Source organism: Saccoglossus kowalevskii, chromosome 20 (genome assembly GCF_978046115.1).
Source record: "Saccoglossus kowalevskii chromosome 20, keSacKowa6.1, whole genome shotgun sequence".
In the NCBI taxonomy this organism is placed as follows: Eukaryota; Metazoa; Hemichordata; class Enteropneusta; family Harrimaniidae; genus Saccoglossus; species Saccoglossus kowalevskii.
In genome coordinates this window covers 14239995-14262410 of record NC_140660.1, presented here as the reverse complement: position 1 = coordinate 14262410, position 22416 = coordinate 14239995, and the positions used below count along the sequence as shown (strand labels likewise).

The 22416-nt window shown below is 37.9% G+C and overlaps 2 protein-coding genes and 1 long non-coding RNA gene across 3 annotated transcripts; 1 reads left to right on the top strand and 2 right to left on the bottom strand.

Annotated features, from left to right (window-relative positions):
- Nucleotides 1-6367: 6367 nt before the first annotated feature.
- On the bottom strand, nt 6368-8890 carry LOC146730035 (TELO2-interacting protein 2-like). Its single transcript, XM_085494389.1, has 3 exons — nt 8811-8890; nt 7382-7470; nt 6368-6926 (listed from the first exon to the last, which is right to left on the bottom strand). The coding sequence occupies exons 1-3, from the start codon at nt 8888-8890 to the stop codon at nt 6760-6762; spliced, it is 336 nt and encodes a 111-aa protein (XP_085350515.1). The 3' UTR covers nt 6368-6759.
- A 2843-nt stretch (nt 8891-11733) lies between these two features.
- On the bottom strand, nt 11734-20572 carry LOC146730033 (uncharacterized). Its single transcript, XR_014927812.1, has 3 exons — nt 20527-20572; nt 16605-16658; nt 11734-12298 (listed from the first exon to the last, which is right to left on the bottom strand). It is a non-coding gene; the product is annotated as an uncharacterized LOC146730033 (long non-coding RNA).
- Nucleotides 12453-14858, top strand: LOC146730034 (E3 ubiquitin-protein ligase TRIM45-like). Its single transcript, XM_085494269.1, has one exon. The coding sequence runs from the start codon at nt 12473-12475 to the stop codon at nt 14735-14737; it is 2265 nt and encodes a 754-aa protein (XP_085350395.1). The 5' UTR covers nt 12453-12472; the 3' UTR covers nt 14738-14858.
- Nucleotides 20573-22416: the final 1844 nt, after the last annotated feature.

Below are 22416 nucleotides of genomic sequence, written 5' to 3'. Positions count from 1 at the left end.
TATAGATAACTTATCGTTAATGAACAAGGATGAAATCATAACAACACAAAAATTACAAAACAGCAATGATGAAATAAAAAAATCATTTCACTTTTTTTGGAAAAAGGAAATTCATAATGACTCCAGACCAAATGCTCACTCAAAAAATAAACTTATTTAAAACAGAGTTTAAATTAGAAAGCTACCTAACTGAACTCTAAAATACTGAACTGCGACAAACTGACAAAATTCAGATAGGGGAACCATTGCCTTAAAGCGGGGGAGTCGTCACCTGCGCATGCGTCAGATAGCCATAGCGTGTCATTGTTTACAAACAAGCGTCTACCCATGAGCCTTTGCGTTTTTAGCGTGTGTTGTTATCGTCGCTTTGGACTCAATTCCCGCGCGTGCGCAGGCGACGACCCTCCCGCTTTAAAATAGAAACAGGCAGACATACTCACACTGCAGTAGAAAAGAGAATTTGTAATTTCTGTATTAATAACCAGATTGAAAATGAATATCATAAGAAATGTAACCTTTTTCATCTTTTCCGAAGGTTGTTGTTTGTTCTCAATAAATGAAATGTCTCTCAGTCTACCAGTGTGTAAATTCATGTAAAGACTAAAATAATATAGTTGTCTGAGATACAAAACAGACCTTACAACAAAATACAGTTTATTTTTTACTGGGTATCCTGGGTATTTTCTACGATAGAATTCGATTTACAAAATACAGTTTATTTTTTCCTGGGTATCCTAGGTATTTTCTACGATAGAATTTGATTTACAAAATATAGACGTTTGTTTATCTGAAGTAAATGGTACCTGAAAAAACTACGTCATTAATTGCAATGCACTATCACTGCCAGCAACCGACATAGAGACAATGACGTCATATATCGAGCACACTCACTCTATTTGAATGACCTGATAACTTGAGGGAGAAATACTAGTTTTTATATCTCTTGTTCAAGATCGTCATTGGTCAGAACGCGGTAACATGTTGGAGAATAAAACTTAGTGTCTCATTCTCGTAACCTCGATTTTTGCGCATGCGCAGATGTTTGTTTACAAAAAATGATCAAAAACAAAATGCCGTCTGCTAATACAGACGGTTGAATCAGGGGTAGTCTGCTACATACCCAAAAGCTCGATTTAAATTGAATTTATTTATTTCGTATAATAATGAGCCTCAGAAGAAATCAAAATATCTTTTTGTTAATTTTGCATATTTACATTTTACTGTCAGTGAAATCACCGACAATAAAACTCAGCAGTATATCACGTGATATCACGTGACAACGGACGCATCACGTGATAGCGTTTAAACATGCGTCATTCATATAAATAACAGTTTCAAGTATTCACAGACGATTACATTTATTTTAGGTGGGCGATTAAGATGTTTCTAGTACAGAATATTCCAATACTTTAAAAAAGTACAGTGACACAACAGAAATACTAAAAAATACTACAATAGATATCGATTACCTATGAATGTGTTTACAGCACGTTTTTATCAATATTTTTAGATTCAAATTCAAGGCGTAGGGATTTGTCTCTGGTGACGGCCGATTTAGGAGCGCGTTTCAATACCCGCCTTTACGTACCCTGGACTAGTGTCGATGATAAAGTCGTTGTGATTGGTAAGATGGTTTAAAACTTTCATATTTTGTAAGATATGTTGTATAAATGTATAAATTAACCGTAACCACGTCCACGGGTAATCTGACGTCATTGTATATATTGTACTGATCAATAATAATTCAAAACTTATTTATAATGCTTGCTTGTTTTAACACGGCACGTCACGGCTCTGAGTGGGGTTAAAATAACCACAGCTTTGGTGTTTAATTGCTGACGCACGCAAAATTTCTTTACTTATTTTCGAGGACGCAATAATCACAATGGTAAATTGGTATTGCAACGCTCCTGGCTGTTCTTCCAGTGCCATAAAGAAAAATCTGACAAAATATCCGGTGCTTTCCAACGTAACGGCGTTTTTATGCCTCGTCTGGTACTTCTCAAAATAATAACTGGCGTGCGACAGGTTCATTCTCGATGCCAAAATCTAGGTGTGCGGAGACTGCACTTGCTGATTGCGAGTACTTAGTATTGTTTTCGCGATGTAGTTGTCTGGATTATTAGTTTCTCGCATATGAAGCACGCAGTGAGCTATACTGGCTGTTACACGGCCATGTCGATATTTAAACCAATGCGACGTGACGAATTTTGCTGATTTAGTGAAAGTGATGTCATTAGTTCAGTGTCGGACACAGTGAGTTCATTTGCCATATGTACTGTATAAAATTAGTAACACTTGCAGATTTGAATTTATTGCCTAAATCCGGAATTGTTGATGGTTCTGTCACTGAGTTTAACATTGGATCCAACATGTGGTTGTACCATGATGAGTTCACAGAGGAAATATCGTAAATAGCTTTGATTAAATCTTCGTTGTTTTCATGGCATGATTTTCTTCCTAGGTTGTAAGATGACAATGTTGGTTTAGCCGTGGCTGGACGCGATTTATTTCATCTCATATCGATATTATCAATTTGCAGGGGGTGGATTCCTTTCTCGGCATGTCCCATATACATGCAACATCTGTGCCGACCTGTGTTGCGCGAACTTTGTGGCGCGAGTCAAAATCCTGGATACTAAATAGTAGTGCCACACAGAGTTTGCATAAACCATGTTTTCTATTATATTTTCAATGGAAATTATTTTAGTTACAATCATTAAAGCGATTATTAATAGCATGTATTTCAAGTCACGTCGACAAGGAGCGGAAGTGTAACATATGTTCAGTCAGTGACGCTTGTAGTTGCGTCTAGTTCTTAATAAAAAAACTGACTTATGCAACGCAAATACAGCCACCGGAAATTATTTCTGAACTTGTTTTAACCAGAAACCAGCATTGGTAAGGTTTTTGGGGGGATGTTTCTCTAACACACTCAGCCATGATGTAAATAAGTTCAGTTTCTATAACATGGTGAAGCTTGACGGAAAAATTATGTCAATCTTTGTACAGAAGAAAATCATTGTCAGTCGATATTCATTTAACCTGGACAGTGTCCAGTCACATCGATGTATTGAGTACGCAAATATATCTGCAGTTTCGAATGATGGCATGTAATGGAGGTTTTTCTCCCAGGTTTTGATAGTATATGGATCTTCTAATGTCGGGGTAGATTTCTTGTCCTGGGCTGTACGTTGACGCTTGCTCGAGGTTTCGCGATCGTCAGGCTCTAAAGGGCGAACTTTTAACTCATTTGCAAGTTCCACGAGTTCAATCAGCCTGACTTTTTGTGTATTACAACAAGTTATTCCTCGTTCTTGTAGAAACTGACGTAATTCAGAAACTTTTTCGAATGCAAATTTTCCATTGTTACGCTTCTGTAAATAGCAAAAAACAACCCCACTGGGAGTACGCGCCCGCACAGCGAAACCTTGAAATGCATATGTAAATTAGCTGCCATTGAGAACTCGTTGAAACAAAAAGAATTTAATTCATGTTGGAATATACACCTCAGCTCCCCTAAACATGAATGTATAATATTTTCGACGGATTGAAATGCAAAAAAGAAAATTTCTCAACTACAAAAATTAAAACTTTACGAATTAGATTGAAATGGCCATTTGACCTCTTGACTTTTTTGATGGCAAACAAAGTTTCTTTGATAACATCCAACACCCAGTCACATTTTCTGCTACTGTAAACATTCTCTATTCTGCTCCCTTGGAAGATATCATGAGGAAACATTTGTTGAATTTCATGATCTATGCAAATGATACACAATTGTACATCACGTGTAAAAACGCTGAAAAGAAACCTGTGATTGAGGCGTGCATTGATGAAATTCAGAAATGGATGGTGTTAAACAGGTTGGTTTTGAATGACAGATAAACTGCAGTGGTACACATATACTCAAAATATGGTAAGCATGGTCATTTATCATGCCTTTGCATCGGTTCTGATGAAATCAATCTTTCTGATCTAGTGAGGAATCTTGGGTTTCACATTGATAGTTTTGCTTTATCCCATAAACAAGTTTTAAATGTATGTAAATCAGTCTCTGATGAATTAAGTCGTATTGGTCGTATTAGAAATGTTTTAAATCGTAGTAGTACTGAGCAGTTAATTCACGCTTTCATAATCTCTAGATTGGATTATTATAATAGTCTATATATCCATCTTCCTGATTATCTGATTAACCGCCTTCAACGTACTCAACATTCCGCAGCTCGATTGGTTACCCTTTCACGTAAACATGAGCACATAACTCCTGTTCTTCAAAATCTTCACTGGTTACCTGATTACCTGTTTTTCAGCGTATTGTTTTTAAGGTTTTAATGTTTGTATATAAGATTTTACACAATGAAGCGCCATCTTATCTATCGGACTTCATTACTATTCCAGCAGGGGCGGATCCAGCAAAATGTATAGGAGGGGGGGGGGGGTGTCTAGGCCTATAGGTCAAAGACGCGGACCGCAATTCGGACGATGCTATGCGTAATCCAAATGCATTTTCATGCGTTTGGGGGGACACCCCCCCCCCCGCTGCATCCCCCACTGTATTCCAGTTCCAGGCAAACTCGTTCTTCGTCCAATATAAGATTATTTGAACCCCGTTATACAAAAGGGCAGTACGGAAAGAGGGCAATTTCGGCTGCTACCCCCAAGCTCTGGAACGCACTTCCCAAAACTCTTTCCCTTGCACCCACTTTGTAAAGTAAATATTATTTTTATGTAAAGCACATTGAGATATGTTTTATATAATGAGTTATATAAGAATTACAATAATAAGCGTAACATATGAACAACCTGTGTATAAAGACCACCTGTCTATAGTGACCACTTTTACACAGTCCCAAGGCATAACATATGAACAACCTGTGTATATAAAGAACACCTGTCTATAGTGACCACTTTTACACAGTCCCAAGGCATAACATATGGACAACCTGTGTATAAAGACCACCTGCCTATAGTGACCACTTTTACACAGTCCCAAGGCATAACATATGGACAACCCTGTGTATAAAAACCGCCTGATCACAGTGACCACTTTCACTCAGTCCCAACTTATGGACAAACCTGTGTATAAAGACCATCTGCCTATAGTGACCACATTTACACAGTCCCTAGGCATAACATATGGACAACCCTGTGTATACAGACCACCTGCCTATAGTGACCACTTTTACAGTCCCAAGGCATAACATATGGGCAACCTGTGTATAAAGACCACCTGCCTATAGTGACCACTTTTACACAGTCCCAAGGCATAACATAAGGACAACCCTGTGTATAAAAACCGCCTGACCACAGTGACCACTTTCACTCAGTCCCAACTTATGGACAAACCTGTGTATAAAGACCACCTACCTATATTGACCCCTTTTAGACAGTCTCAGAGCATAACATATGGGCAAACCTGTGTATAAAGACCACCTGCCTATAGTGACCACTTTCACACAGTCCCAAGGCATAACATATGGACAACCCTGTGTATAAAGACCGCCTGACCACAGTGACCACTTTCACTTAGTCCCAACTTATGGACAAACCTGTGTATAAAGACAACCTGCCTATAGTGACCACTTTTAGACAGTCCCAGGGCATAACATATGAGCAACCTGTATATAAAGACAACCTGCCTATAGTGACCACATTTACACAGTCCCAAGGCATAACATATAGACAAACCTGTGTATAAAGACCACCTGTCTATAGTGACCACTTTTACAGTCCCAAGGCATAACATATGGGCAAACCTGTGTATAAAGACCACCTGCCTATAGTGACCACTTTTACAGTCCCAAGGCATAACATAAGTGCAATCTGTGTATAAAGACCACCTGCCTATAGTGACCACTTTTACAGTCCCAAGGCATAATATATGGGCAACCTGTGTATAAAGACCACCTGCCTATTGTGACCACTTTTACAGTCCCAAGGCACATGTGAACAACCGGTGTATAAAGACCACCTGCCTATAGTGACCACTTTTACAGTCCCAGGGCATAATATATGGGCAAACCTGTGTATAAAGACACCTGCCAATAGTGACCACTTTTACAGTCCCAAGGCACATGTGAACAACCGGTGTATAAAGACCACCTGCCTATAGTGACCACTTTTACAGTCCCAAGGCATAACATATTGACAACCTGTTTATAAAGACCATCTGCTTATAGTGACCCATTCACTCATCTCCAAGACCACTGTCATATGTGACCACAATAATTTTGATTCACTTTTGTTTGAGAAACCTAAATAATGATTACCCGGGATTTCACAACTGAAAATAATCGAAAAAAATATTTTTTTTTAAAAATACAAAATTAATGAGAATTTGAAATTATACAAAAAAGATTACACATTTTGGTTTCCGTTACCATTTTATTAAATTTCAGTAGCTAACATACAAACAGTAGTTTACATACAAACCATGAGATTTGACATTTACATGATTTTGAGACACACATACACAATCAATTAAGGGTTAGAACACAAAATTGTGAGAGATTTTTGAAATATTCACTTAAGGTGAACATGGTTAATGATGTTGTCTCTCATATATACATAACTTCACAGTCGTTCTGTTATCAATCAGATAACAGTTGAGAATATCATTCTCATTTGCATAACTACACAACTATTGGTGATGTCATTAATCTAATTTAAATAATTCCACAACTGTTGATGCAGTCATCACCCATTCCAAAATATATTTCTTTTACTCATTCATGAATAAATCACAAGAGTATCTGCTTATTGGTTTCCATGGTTACGATCGGATAGCACAAAACCAATGAGTCTTAACACAGTTTCATTATCAGTGACTTTCATAACTTCTTTTAACTTCTGTTCAACCTCAGGACAACATCGCCATAACAACACTAAACATTCACTGCAACTATCCAGAATTGCTAGATTCACTGTAGTAAAATTAAAAATTGATCAGAAAAAAAAATTGTAAACAAAATTGAACTTGACACATGCTAGATGACATATTATATGCTAAATATTTCTAATGACAGATTAAAGGCAAAATATCTTTCATTTTTAATTATTTTTTATCAATGTAATAATGACCGCAAATGACCTTTTTGGTAGCAAATGAAAACACTTGTGGAGTAAAGTTTTAGGATATACATTCAAAATCAACTCTGAATCTCAGATATGTCAACCCGAATGGAAATCACTGAACATGCCTGCCCTTACATTTATCCACCCTTGATATTACTGAATAACTCACCTGTGTCTGGTGTTGTAGTCTCATCCACAGTGATGTCATATATCAATTTTAATAATAATTTCAATAATTCATCACATGTCATCCTACATGCCTGCCCTTACATTTATCCACCCTTGATATTACTGAATAACTCACCTGTGTCTGGTGTCGTAGTCTCATCCACAGTGATGTCATATATCAATTTTAATAATGATTTCAATAATTCATAAATGTGACAGGATATTCTGGTAAGATTCAAAGAGAAAGGTTTAATGTTTTGAATTTCTTCTTTTTGTTGATGATTTAGACTTTAACGTTTCACTCAGAGATTATTCATACTTATAAGATCGTGTGACTAAAATAAAATAATCTGAATGTTTGACTTTGTAAATAATATACAAGTTTTGAGTTATAGCGCCCTCAGTCAGTTTCTGTTTGAGAATGGGGGGATTCTAGCTCATGTAATTAATTCACTGGTTTCCATGGTTTCCGGCGTTCTGATGAGCTATCAACTGTTTACGCAGCAAATCAACCTACCTACGCACACTAAATTAGAATGTTTTTTACACCAGAGGGCACAAGTTTCTATGGTAAGTACACAACTCAAAATTTGTTTATTTTCAAGAATTTTCAGTGTGACCAACCATCAGTAAACATTTCGACTTTTTGTATGATTGTATATTCAAATAATATTTGTAGCACTTTTCAATAATTTCTATGGATTTACAACAATTTGACTTGGCCAGTGTTGTGAATTACTCCGTTCACAAAAATTAAGAGCATTGAGCAAATCATAGTCACGCATATTAATATTTCAAATAAAAGTCCAAACACCCATATACATTTTTGGAATTGATTTCAGAGTATAACATTAAAACTAACATATCACTCCAACCATAGGTTAATGTGTGTGTTGAATTTCTAAAACCGTGAAATAGAAATGTGGTCAGCTATGGTCTAAAATGTAATAAAATGCATTTTGAGGTAAAAATATTTCAATATTTTTTGGCTCACATTGTTCCAGCATGGCTGTAAGAGGAATGCATCTGAATACATTCTTAGAAGACATAAAGGTTCACCGGTCAAACCAGTATATACCAGTTTCCAGTTTACACTGTGTTGGACCAGTTCACACAGGGTTTCAGTTAACACTGAGTCAGACCAGTTTATACAGGGTCAAAATTAGCATTCTGGCTAGTATTCAAAAATCAGACCTTGTATTGACAGTTAACTACCTCACCAGACGAATATTAAACCGATTTGACTGGTAATGACTTGACCTCATTCATATTGACCTAAAATTGACATAACTGATATTGACTTGACCTGGCTGATAAAAACCTAATCTGACAGATAATAACCTGACTTGACATGAATTTGACTTGACTAGATTGATATTAAATTGACCTGACCAATTTTAACTTGATCTCATTAATATTAATCTGACTTAACTGATATTAACTTGACCTGGCTGATATTAACCTGACCTCACTAATATTAACCTCCCATGACTGATAATAACCTGACAGTACCAATATATTAACCCATGTGACTGATATTGACCTGATCTGACTGATGACCTGACCTGACTGATATTAACCTGATCTCACCAATATTAACCTTCCCTAACTGATACCAACCTGACAGTAACAGTATATTCCCCATCTGACTGATATTGACCTGATCTGACTGATGACCTGACCTGACCTGACTGATATTAACCTGATCTCACTAATATTAACCTTCCCTGACAGATACCAACCTGACAGTACCAATATATTAACCCATGTGACTGATATTGAGTTAACCTGACTGATGACCTGACCTGACTGATATTAACCAGGCCTCACCAAATTAACCTCCCCTGACGGATACCAGTCTAACAGTACTAATATATTAACTCATCTGACTGATATTAACCTGAAGTCACAACTAGTAACCTTCCCTGACTGATACCAACTTAACAGTACCAAATATTAACCAATCTGACTAATATTACCTAGAGCTGACTGACATTAACCTGACCTGACTGAAATTAACCTGACCTCACCAATATTAACCTCCCATGACTAATACCAACCTAACAGTACCAATATATTAACCCATCTGAATAATATTACCCAGAGCTGACTGATATTAACCTGATCTCACTATTTTAACCTTCTGTGACTGATACAAACTAGAAAATACAAATATATTAACCCATCTGACTGATATTAACCACTCACCACTAGTAACCTCCCTTGACTGATACCAACCTAACACTACCAATATATTAACTGACCTGACAGATATTACCCAGAGCGGACTGATATTAACCTGACTTGCCTGATATTAACCTGACCTCACCAATATTAACCTCCCCTGACTGATACCAACCTAACAGTACCAATATATTAACCCATGTGACTAATATTACCCAGAGCTGACTGATATTAACCTGACCTGACTGATATTAACCTGACCTCACCAATATTAACCTCCCCTGACTGATACCAACCTAACAGTACCAATATATTAACCCATGTGACTAATATTACCCAGAGCTGATTGATATAACCCAGAGCTGACTGATATTAACCTGACCTCACCAATATTAACCTCCCCTGACTGATACCAACCTAACAGAACCAATATATTAACCCATGTGACTAATATTACCCAGAGCTGACTGATGTTACTCAGAGCTGACTAATATTAACCTCCCCTGACTGATACCAGCCTACAGTACCAATATATTAACTCATCTGACTAATATTAACTAGAGATAACTGATATTAACGCTACCTCGCGTGGTTCATCAGCCTTTCGTGGTGACCTCTCTATTACACCCAGAAAGTCTACTAGACATGGCAGTAGTACTTCCAACATCACTACTTCCTGTGAATAAAGTTGTTTGTACAGTGCTTCATATATCACCATAGCTCTGCCGTACCATTTCAGTTCTGAAGCATTCTGTCAGGAATAAATATTAATAAAATAAAATTCAAACTACTGTGAAAACATGAATAAATATCAACATTCCATTTTAGCAAACTTGATTCAAACTATGATTTGAAAAGTATCTCAATTTATGATTATCAATTGATGACATAGTCCCTGTTTGTTTTCAATATTTATAATCTCAATTTGGCTAATGTGCCAACACTCTCAGTGTGGGAATATAATTTATTTTAAATTAGCAACATCTTGAATTAGCAAAATTACAGATTAGCTAAATTAACTAAAATACCATATAATCTCAATTTAGTTAAAATGTCAACACTCTCAGTGTGGGAATATAATTTATTTTAAATTAGCGACATCTTTAATTAGCAAAATTACAGATTAGCTAAATTAACTAAAATACCATATAATCTCACATTAGTTAAAATGACAACACTCTCAGAGTGGGAATATAATTTATTTTAAATTAGCGACATCTTGAATTAGCCTAATTACAGATTAGCTAAATTAACTAAAATACCATGTGTAATATGGTTGGGATAAATCAGACTGTCAAAATGTCAACCTTTCAGAGAGGAATATTGTGTTTAGATTTCCTTACTTCATCAAAATTGACCATTATCATATACGTATAAGCACGTTATGAAGCGTGGAAATATCCAAATAATACTTTAGTATTTGTGAAATGCCACACAAAGTTTTGACATTACTATGACAACATGAAATGGGATAAAACACCAGTTAAACAATTGTATATCAAATTCTGTACACAATTATTAGGGGTAAACAAATTATCACCAAATCTATCTTGCAGATCAGAACTCAGTGTGTACCCATTATTGGTAGGTAATAAAGAAGCTCTTGTGAAATATTGGTTTCGGCTAAAAAAAAGAATTCCAGAAAACACTGTAACAAAACAGGCATTTTATAAACAACATGATTTGAATTTATTATGGTTAAGGCAGTTGAAAAAAAAAAAAAAGTTGGAAAAAAAAGAGAAAATGATACACATTTTTCAATGGATTCTTTAAATACAGAATTAAAACTTATCGCCCACAAATTTTAAACAAAATGTTAAATTCTGGAAATTAAACATCAAAAAATGAAAATAGCAAACTAAAGACATTTGCCAAATTTAAGAAGTTGTAAACTTTTGAGTGTTATTTATTTATATTCAATATCAAAGAAATAAACACAATGACAAGTTTTAGAATAAGTATTCATAAATTAGAAATAGAGAAAGGGTGACAAAACAACTCTATATTTTATATTACACTTTATTGCTGTACACTGATAGAAATATTTTTCTAAAAAATTTTCTCAAAACGAGAAAATATTTGGAATTTTGGGCTGGAAAAATTTCTGGCTCTCCAAAAGGTTACCAATAAAACTTATCAACAGATTTAATTAACTTTTTAAATATGGTTTTATTTTATGTTATTGTTTACAAAATTTAGAAATGTATGGTTATTTACCATTATTTCCTATGTCATATCTCAACATTCATTTGAGGATGTAAGAAAAAATAATATGTAGTTAGTAAATGCACACCACAACATTAGTAGAGAAGAAGAAACACATTTTATTGCAAATCTAGCGAGAAAGAAAATAAAACTGAATAAAAAACTGCAGTATAATTAACTACAAAATGCAAAGCTATATACAAAAATAAAAGACTATAAAGAGATTGGGTGATCAAAGAAAACCCCATGACACTTAGAAATACAGTGAATAATTAATTAAACAGCGCTTTTAAAACAAAATTTTGTGATAAAATTTCCATCCTATCCAATACCTGAAATACCTGTAAACGACCTTAAATGTGGGTCAAACAGGGTCAACTTTAACAAAGTTACGTGATATCTCGTGTTTGGCATAAATCCAAAGGTTGAATACAATTGTATGTATACAAAAGACCCCTTAGGCTGACAATGATTTGAAAAGCAGTAAAACCAGCTTGTTATGCAGCCATTGTAAACAGCAATAAGGAAATGCATTATATTGTTAATTTTCACTTCACTAGAGAGTACTACAATTATTTCAGCCATTTAAAATGGCTGCATTCAACACTTCCCTCCCAAATGAAATTAATTAGGATTTCCTTGGCTGTTCTATCTATTTGGAGATCTACAAGTATTAAAAGTCACATGACACCGAGTATACAGAAGACCCCTTAAGCTGGCAGTGATTTGAAAAGCATTGAACCCATGCAGCCGTTGTGAATATCAATAATGAGGAAAATACATATTGTGAATTTTCACTATACTAGGGAGTAAAATCAATACAACTAACGTTACCACAATGGCTATGGCTGCACCCAACAAGTCTCTCCTAGACGAAGTTACTGAGGATTTCCTCAGCTGTTCCATCTGTTTGGAGATCTACAAGAATCCTAAAGTTCTACCATGTCTTCATACATTCTGTCAGCAATGTTTGGTAACTTTTAAGGCTAAATCTGGGGGTGTTTTGAAGTGTGCAACATGTAGAATTCAATGTGACACACCCATCCAGGAACTGAAGTCTAATTTCTTCTTAACAAGCCTACTTGACACATTCCAGAGACAGAGGCAGCTGAGTACTGACCATCCACCAGTGTGTGAAACATGTCAAGAGAAGACAGCAACTCACAGGTGTGTAGATTGTCCTCTGTTTTGCTGTGATGTATGTGTTACTATCCATGAACGCATTCCAGCACTGTGTTCTCATGAAGTGCTTACAATTGACAAGTACAGAGAGATACAATCTAGGGGTCATCTCAAGGTACAGTCCAAAGTTTTCTGCAGTGTACATAAAGACAGCCACTTAGAATTCTACTGTGACACATGCCAGGTACCTGTATGTTACAAATGTACAATAGTTAAACACAGAGTTCCTGAACACGTACATGGAGATTTACAGGAGGTAGCAGATGAGTATAAAACAAAACTGAAGGAAATGTTAGGACAGTTAAAAGTGAAAGAGAAGCAAGTGAAAGAAGAAAAAGCAGCAGCTGAATCTACAAGAGAAGAAATCAGAAACCAGTGTGAGGCAGAGAAAGAGAAAGTTAAGAGAAGGGCAAAGGAAGTGATAGAGAGAGTGAAGAGAGAAGAAAAGATGCTGATAGATACCTTGGATGAAAGTGCTAGGATCGAACTGAAAGATGCAGCAATGAACATTGATGAGAGAGAATTTCACCATATCGACATAGTCAGCACACATCATTATCTAGAAACACTGGTGCATCATGGGAATGCTGTACATCTACTATCTACCAAGCCAGAAACTACAAAGCGCATAAAAGAGATGGTTGCTATGAAAACAATACCACCAATCAGTCATGATATCATTGAGTTCCAGCCCAGTAGTGACTTTGCTGCACATGCATTGATAGGAGTGATCAAATCTGATGTCTGTCCATCCAAATGTACAGTTGAAAACATCCCAAAACAACTTGTGAAAGGTGAATCTGTCAAGCTGCTCATCACAACCAGAGATTCCAAAGGAAAACAAATCATTCCCCGACAAGCTGTCCTGGTGAGTGCCCCTGGTGCATCATGGAAAAACATTACAGACAATAAAAATGGGACTTTTCATGTGATGATAACAGGAAAAATGGAAGGAAAACAGCAAGTTGCCATGATGATTGGTAACCAACATATACCAGGATCACCATTCCATATTCCTGTTATCATAGGATTAGTACAGACAGTGGGAAATGCAGGAAGTGAAGGACAGCTCAGCAATCCTATACCAGGATCACCATTCCATATTCCTGTTATCAGAGGATTGGTACAGACGGTGGGAAATTCAGGAAGTGAAGGACAGCTCAGCTATCCTGTGGGAATAACCATAAATAAACATGGTGACTTTGTCACAGCTGATACCAGTAACAATAGAGTGACTATACATGACAGAGATGGAAATTACAAACAATCATTTACATTCACTGGTCAGTTTGCAACGCCATTCAATCCACGGGATGTAGCAATATCAGATGATAATGAATACTTTATGACAGATAACAATAACAAACAAGTAGTTGTGAGTGATGAATACGGAAAGTTGATTAGAATGTTTGGAAGTTCTGAAATTGATGATCCATGGGGAATTGCAATTAATCCTGTTACTAAGAATGTGTATGTGAGTGAGCATAGTAAGGATTGTATTAGAAAGTATACCCAGGATGGTGTGTATATTAAGTCATTTGGGAAAAGTGGAGATAAGCAAGGAGAGTTCAATATACCTTACTTGTTAGCTATTAACAGTAAAGGGATGGTATATGTGCCAGATTGTTACAACCACCGTATTCAGGTATTCAATTCTGATGACCAGTTTATGTTTGAATTCTCTTCCACTGGTGACAGTACAATGAGTTGTCCCAGGGGAGTGGCTGTAGATAAGAATGATTATGTATATGTAAGCAGTGTGAATAAAGTCACTAAGCATGACAGCAATGGTCAGTTTATTTGCAGGATTGATAGTGACAAGGATGGACTGAGTGGTCCCTATGGTGTAGCAGTGTGTAATGATGGTAGAATAGCTGTAGTGGATCATCACAAAAAATGCATCAAAGTGTTTGTAGAGTGAAGCTAATTTTTATAGTTGGAGTAAATCTACTGCCAACAAAGAAGATTCACACTAGATGTACTAACATGTCAAGGGTAAATAAAAGTAAGGGTGGGTAACATTCTGAGAGATGACATTAAAATCTTGTGATATGAAGTATTAAATACACAGTGAGAAGTATTTGTATGTGAAACACCACATGAATTCATATGTGATGCAAAACACAGTGAGAAGTTTTTCTCTGTATATGAAACACCATATGAATTAATATGATGTGATGTAATACACACAGTGGGAAGTGTTTCTCTGTATGTGAAACACCACATGAATTCTTATGATGTGATGTAATACACACAGTGAGAAGTGTTTCTCTGTATATGAAACACCACATGAATTCATATGTGATTTAATACACAGTGAGAAGTGTTTCTCTGTATATGAAACACCACATGAATTCTTATGATGTGATGTAATACACACAGTGAGAAGTGTTTCTCTGTATATGAAACACCACATGAATTCATATGTGATGTAATACACACAGTGAGTATTTCTCTGTATGTGAAACACCACATGAATTCTTATGATGTGATGTAATACACAGTGAGAAGTATGTCTCTGTATATGAAACACCACATGAATTCTTATGATGTGATGTAATACACACAGTGAGAAGTGTTTCTCTGTATGTGAAACACCATATGAATTCATATATGATGTAATACACACAGTGAGAAGTAGTTCTCTGTATATGAAACACCACATGAATTCTTATGATGTGATGTAATACACACAGTGAGAAGTATTTCTCTGTATATGAAACACCACATGAATTCTTATGATGTGATGTAATACACACAGTGAGAAGTGTTTCTCTGTATGTGAAACACCACATGAATTCATATGATGTGATGTAATACACACAGTGAGAAGTATTTCTCTGTATATGAAACACCACATGAATTCATATGTGATGTAATACACACAGTGAGAAGTTTTTCTCTGTATATGAAACACCACATGAATTCATATGATGTGATGTAATACACACAGTGAGAAGTGTTTCTCTGTATATGAAACACCACATGAACTCATATGATGTGATGTAATACACACAGTGAGAAGTGTTTCTCTGTATATGAAACACCACATGAACTCATATGATGTGATGTAATACACACAGTGAGAAGTGTTTCTCTGTATATGAAACACCACATGAACTCATATGATGTGATGTAATACACACAGTGAGAAGTGTTTCTCTGTATGTGAAACACCACATGAATTCATATGATGTGATGTAATACACACAGTGAGAAGTATTTCTATGTATGTGAAACACCACATGAATTCATATGATGTGATGTAATACACACAGTGAGAAGTATTTCTCTGTATATGAGACACCACATGAATTCATATGATGTGATGTAATACACAGTGAGAAGTGTTTCTCTGTATGTGAAACACCACATGAATTCATATGATGTGATGTAATACACACAGTGAGAAGTGTTTCTATGTATGTGAAACACCACATGAATTCATATGATGTGATGTAATACGCACAGTGAGAAGTGTTTCTCTGTATGTGAAACACCACATGAATTCATATGATGTGATGTAATACACACAGTGAGAAGTGTTTCTCTGTATATGAAATATGAAACACCACATGAACTCATATGATGTAATTGTTTAAATATATTTTGTCACATTTCACACCCATCATTAGCAGAAGCAGTAAGGAACCAATCAGTATAGAGCTAATGAAACCGCATCGTTGGTTGCCAAGGGGAATACATAAAATTGTATAGACCATGAATTAGGATCTGTTGGATTAATACACTATATATGAATTAATCAGGTCCTGTTTAATTATACTTACCACATTATTAATGATATGATGTAAACACTGTATTCCAAGAATTTTATTTTCAATCTAAAAAAAATGCAAAATCAGAAAAGTATTAATTACACATGTAACGAAATAAAGAAAAGAAATTAATTTAAACAATCAATAAATTAAGCTTGTCAGTTTTCTGTTGCTCATCTATGTCATCTGTACATTGAGATCCCCCCCATGCTGTCTGATGTACGCACCAAGAGAACCCACCCATCCCAACAATAGAAGTGTACTGTCTGCACCATGAGAACCCCACACCACCCATCCCATCCCAACAATATAAGTGTACTGTCTGCACCATGAGAACCCCACACCACCCATCCCATCAATAGAAGTGTACTGTCTGCACCATGAGAACCCCACACCACCCATCCCATCAATAGAAGTGTACTGTCTGCACCATGAGAACCCCACACCACCCATCCCAACAATATAAGTGTACTGTCTGCACCATGAGAACCCAACACCACCCATCCCATCAATAGAAGTGTACTGTCTGTACCATGAAAACCCCACACCACCCATCCCATCAATAGAAGTGTACTGTCTGCACCATGAGAACCCACCCATCCCATCAATAGAAGTGCACTGTCTGCACCAAAAGAACCCCACACCACCCATCTTATCAATAGAAGTGTACTGTCTGCACCATGAGAACCCACCCATCCCATCAATAGAAGTGCACTGTCTGCACCAAGAGAACCCCACACCACCCATCCCATCAATAGAAGTGAACTGTCTGCACCATGAGAACCCCACACCACCCATCCCATCAATAGAAGTGCAGTGTCTGCACCATGAGAACCCACCCATCCCATCAATAGAAGTGTACTGTCTGCACCATGAGAACCCCACACCACCCATCTTATCAATAGAAGTGCACTGTCTGCACCATGAGAACCCACCCATCCCATCAATAGAAGTGTACTGTCTGCACCATGAGAACCCACCCATCCCATCAATAGAAGTGCACTGTCCGCACCAAGAGAACCCCACACCACCCATCCCATCAATAGAAGTGTATTGTCTGCACCATGAGAACCCCACATCACCCATCCCATCCCATCAATATAAGTGTACTGTCTGCACCATGAGAACCCCACACCACCCATCCCAACAATATAAGTGTACTGCCTGCACCATGAGAACCCCACACCACCCATGCCATCAATAGAAGTGTACTGTCTACACCCCACACCACCCATCCCATCAATAGAAGTGCACTGTCTACACCAAGAGAACCCCACACCACCCATCCCATCAATAGAAGTGTACTGTCTGCACCATGAGAACCCCACACCACCCATCCCATCAATAGAAGTGTACTGTCTGTACCATGAAAACCCCACACCACCCATCCCATCAATAGAAGTGTACTGTCTGCACCATGAGAACCCACCTATCCCATCAATAGAAGTGCACTGTCTGCACCAAAAGAACCCCACACCACCCATCTTATCAATAGAAGTGTACTGTCTGCACCATGAGAACCCACCCATCCCATCAATAGAAGTGCACTGTCTGCACCAAGAGAACCCCACACCACCCATCCCATCAATAGAAGTGTACTGTCTGCACCATGAGAACCCCACACCACCCATCCCATCAATAGAAGTGTACTGTCTGCACCATGAGAACCCCACACCACCCATCCCATCAACAGAAGTGCACTGTCTGCACCATGAGAACCCCACACCACCCATCCCATCAATAGAAGTGTACAGTCTGCACCATGAAAACCCCACACCACCCATCCCATCAATAGAAATCTACTGTCTGCACCATGAGAACCCCACACCACCCATCCCATCAATAGAAGTGTACTGTCTGCACCATGAGAACCCCACACCACCCATCCCTTCAACAGAAGTGTACTGTCTGCACCATGAGAACCCCACATCACCCATCCCATCAACAGAAGTGTACTGTCTGCACCATGAGAACCCCACATCACCCATCCCATCAACAGAAGTGTACTGTCTGCACCATGAGAACCCCACATCACCCATCCCATCAACAGAAGTGTACTGTCTGCACCATGAGAACCCCACATCACCCATCCCATCAATAGAAGTGTTATGTCTGCACCATGAGAACCCCACACCACCCATCCCATCAATAGAAGTGCAGTCTGCACCATGAGAACCCACCCATCCCATCAATAGAAGTGTACTGTCTGCACCATGAGAACCCCACACCACCCATCCCAACAATAGAAGTGTACTGTCTGCACCATGAGAACCCCACACCACCCATCCCATCAATAGAAGTGTACTGTCTGCACCATGAGAACCCCACACCACCCATCCCAACAATAGAAGTGTACTGTCTGCACCATGAGAACCCCACACCACCCATCCCAACAATAGAAGTGTACTGTCTGCACCATGAGAACCCCACACCACCCATCCCAACAATAGAAGTGTACTGTCTGCACCATGAGAACCCCACACCACCCATCCCAACAATAGAAGTGTACTGTCTGCACCATGAGAACCCCACACCACCCATCCCATCAATAGAAGTGTACTGTCTACACCCCACATCACCCATCCCATCAATAGAAATTCACTGTCTGCACCATGAGAACCCCACACCACCCATCCCAACAATATAAGTGTATTGTCTGCACCATGAGAACCCCACACCACCCATCCCAACAATATAAGTGTACTGTCTGCACCATGAGAACCCCACACCACTCATCCCATCAATAGAAGTGTACTGTCTACACCCCACACCACCCATCCCATCAATAGAAGTGTACTGTCTACACCCCACACCACCCATCCTATCAATAGAAGTGTACTGTCTACACCCCACACCACCCATCCCATCAATAGAAGTGTACTGTCTACACCCCACACCACCCATCCCATCAATAGAAGTGTACTGTCTACACCCCACACCACCCATCCCAACAATAGAAGTGTACTGTCTACACCCCACACCACCCATCCCATCAATAGATGTGTACTGTCTACACCCCACACCACTCATCCCATCAATAGAAGTGTACTGTCTACACCCCACACCACCCATCCCATCAATAGAAGTGTACTGTCTACACCCCACACCACCCATCCTATCAATAGAAGTGTACTGTCTGCACCATGAGAACCCCACACCACCCATCCCAACAATATAAGTGTACTGTCTGCACCATGAGAACCCCACATCACCCATCCCAACAATAGAAGTGTACTGTCTGCACCATGAGAACCCCACACCACCCATCCCATCAATAGAAATGTACTGTCTACACCCCACACCACCCATCCCATCAATAGAAGTGTACTGTCTACACCCCACACCACCCATCCCATCAATAGAAGTGTACTGTCTACACCCCACACCACCCATCCAATCAATAGAAATGTACTGTCTACATCCCACACCACCCATCCCATCAATAGAAGTATACTGTCTACACCCCACACCACCCATCCCATCAATAGAAGTGTACTGTCTACACCCCACACCACCCATCCAATCAATAGAAGTGTACTGTCTACACCCCACACCACCCATCCCATCAATAGAAATGTACTGTCTACACCCCACACCACCCATCCCATCAATAGAAGTGTACTGTCTACACCTCACACCACCCATCCCATCAATAGAAGTGTACTGTCTACACCCCACACCACCCATCCAATCAATAGAAATGTACTGTCTACACCCCACACCACCCATCCCATCAAAACCAACCAAGACAAAGGTACCATATTAGCAATGCACTCCAAATGAGGGCAAAGCCCAAAATGTTTGTTTTGGCAACTCATACTCATCACACTTGTTCATAACAGGTCATTTATTGCATGCACTTCTAATACAACAAATATGGTAGTTCAGGAATATTTTAAACACATTCTGGACAAGAATGGTTTCTATAATTTACCTGATAGTCATCAAGAAACAGCAATGCTGGTGGAAATATTCCATCTAAATAATCACCAAGATAGGGATGCTAAAAAGACAACCAGAATTGTCAGTAAGATAGAGAGTCATCCAGCAACAGCAATGCTGGTGAAAATATTCCATCTAAATAATCACCAAGATAGGGATGCTAAAAAGACAACAAGAATTGTCAGTAAGATAGAGTCATCCAGGAACAGCAACGCTGGTGGAAATATTCCATCTAAATATTCACCAAGATAGGGATGCTAAAAAAACAATAAGAATTTTCAGTGAGATAGAGAGTCATCAAGAAACAGCAATGCTGGTGGAAATATTCCATCTAAATATCCACCAAGATAGGGATGCTAAAAAAACAAAACAAGAATTTTCAGTGAGATAGAGAGTCATTAAGAAACAGCAATGCTGGTGAAAATATTCCATCAAAATAATCACCAAGATAGAGATGCTTAAAAGGCAACAAGAATTGTCAGCAAGTTAGGGAGTTATCCAGGAACAGCAATGCTGGTCGAAATGTTCCATCAAAATAGTCAGAAATATAGGGAAGCTATAAAAAGAAAAAAAGAATTGTCAGTGAGTTAAGGAGTCATCAAGGCACAAATGGCTGTGTTTATGTGTTTGGCTTGAGCCAAGTTTGGTTCCAATAAACCCTTGGGGTTAGGCTCAGACAGAGTTGGGTCTGACATGGCTCTTACCATGTAAAATCACTGGAACGAAATCATGACCCCAATCTCATTTCAATTAAGTCAGAAACATCATTTGTAATTTTGTGTAATTTCTGGCTTGACGGAAAGGTACGTGTCCTGATATCTATTTTCATTTGAGTAAAGAAATACTGTGATAGATTGATAGCTCAACGAGAAACAGAAAAATGATGTAGAAATTGTGACAAAAAACATGAAAGGACGACTGAACAGATGCAATGGAAATTGAAGAAACTTTTTAAAGACACCAAGTAGAAGCTGTTAGGGAAGGGGACATGTCCCTACTAGGTTTAGGCTGACAATTGTTACACATATCACAACAGTTGAACAATTGAAAAATGGGAAATTTGCATGATAATCACTTATGCAAATAGTCTGCAACACATTCAGCATATTTTAGCTGCCATGTATCCAATCTGATTAAAATAAGATCCTAGTTTTGATTTTTTTTTTGTATATTTATTTTATTTTGTTTTGATCTAGTATTTATTTTTTGAAGTTTGGGTAATTGCGAAAGCCAACAAAGATCTGATCCAATGCCTATGTAAATCCTGTTCAAATCTCACGTAAGTAACAGCCAATCACAGCCCTTCCTTTTATACAGATAGTTGGTTGCTTACTTTTCAGTGTAGAGATAGATACTCTACGGGCAATCTTTCTGTACATTATATTTTGCCAACTTGAATAAACCATTAATAGAAAATTACAAGTATATTTCTTATTTACAAGAGAGATTCCGGTCGAACCAGTGGAAAAAAATCATCACTCCCGGAATAACTACGTAAAATAACGAGCTAAACTGGAACCATTCAAGCCACAATATAAACTTAAAAATAAAAAATTACTTTCGTTGCATTTGACAATGATAAATGTACCGAAAAGTCGTGTTTTTCCCGATTGTTTTCGTCGTTAACGTCGGTATAATCTGGCATTTTATTTGAGTGTGTTTGCGACCTGACTCTGCCCAGTGACGTCATCAGGTGCGCTATAAAAGGAGGTCTGTGATTCACTGACTAAAATCGTCGATAGTGGGTCTCGTTGTAATCTCGTTACATAGGCAGAGGCTCAGATGTATGTAGGGCGGAATTTAAAAAAAAATCACAAAATCAAAGTAAAATAATAAAATTAAAATAAGTATATAGCTAAAATAATTAAAGCCCATACACTAC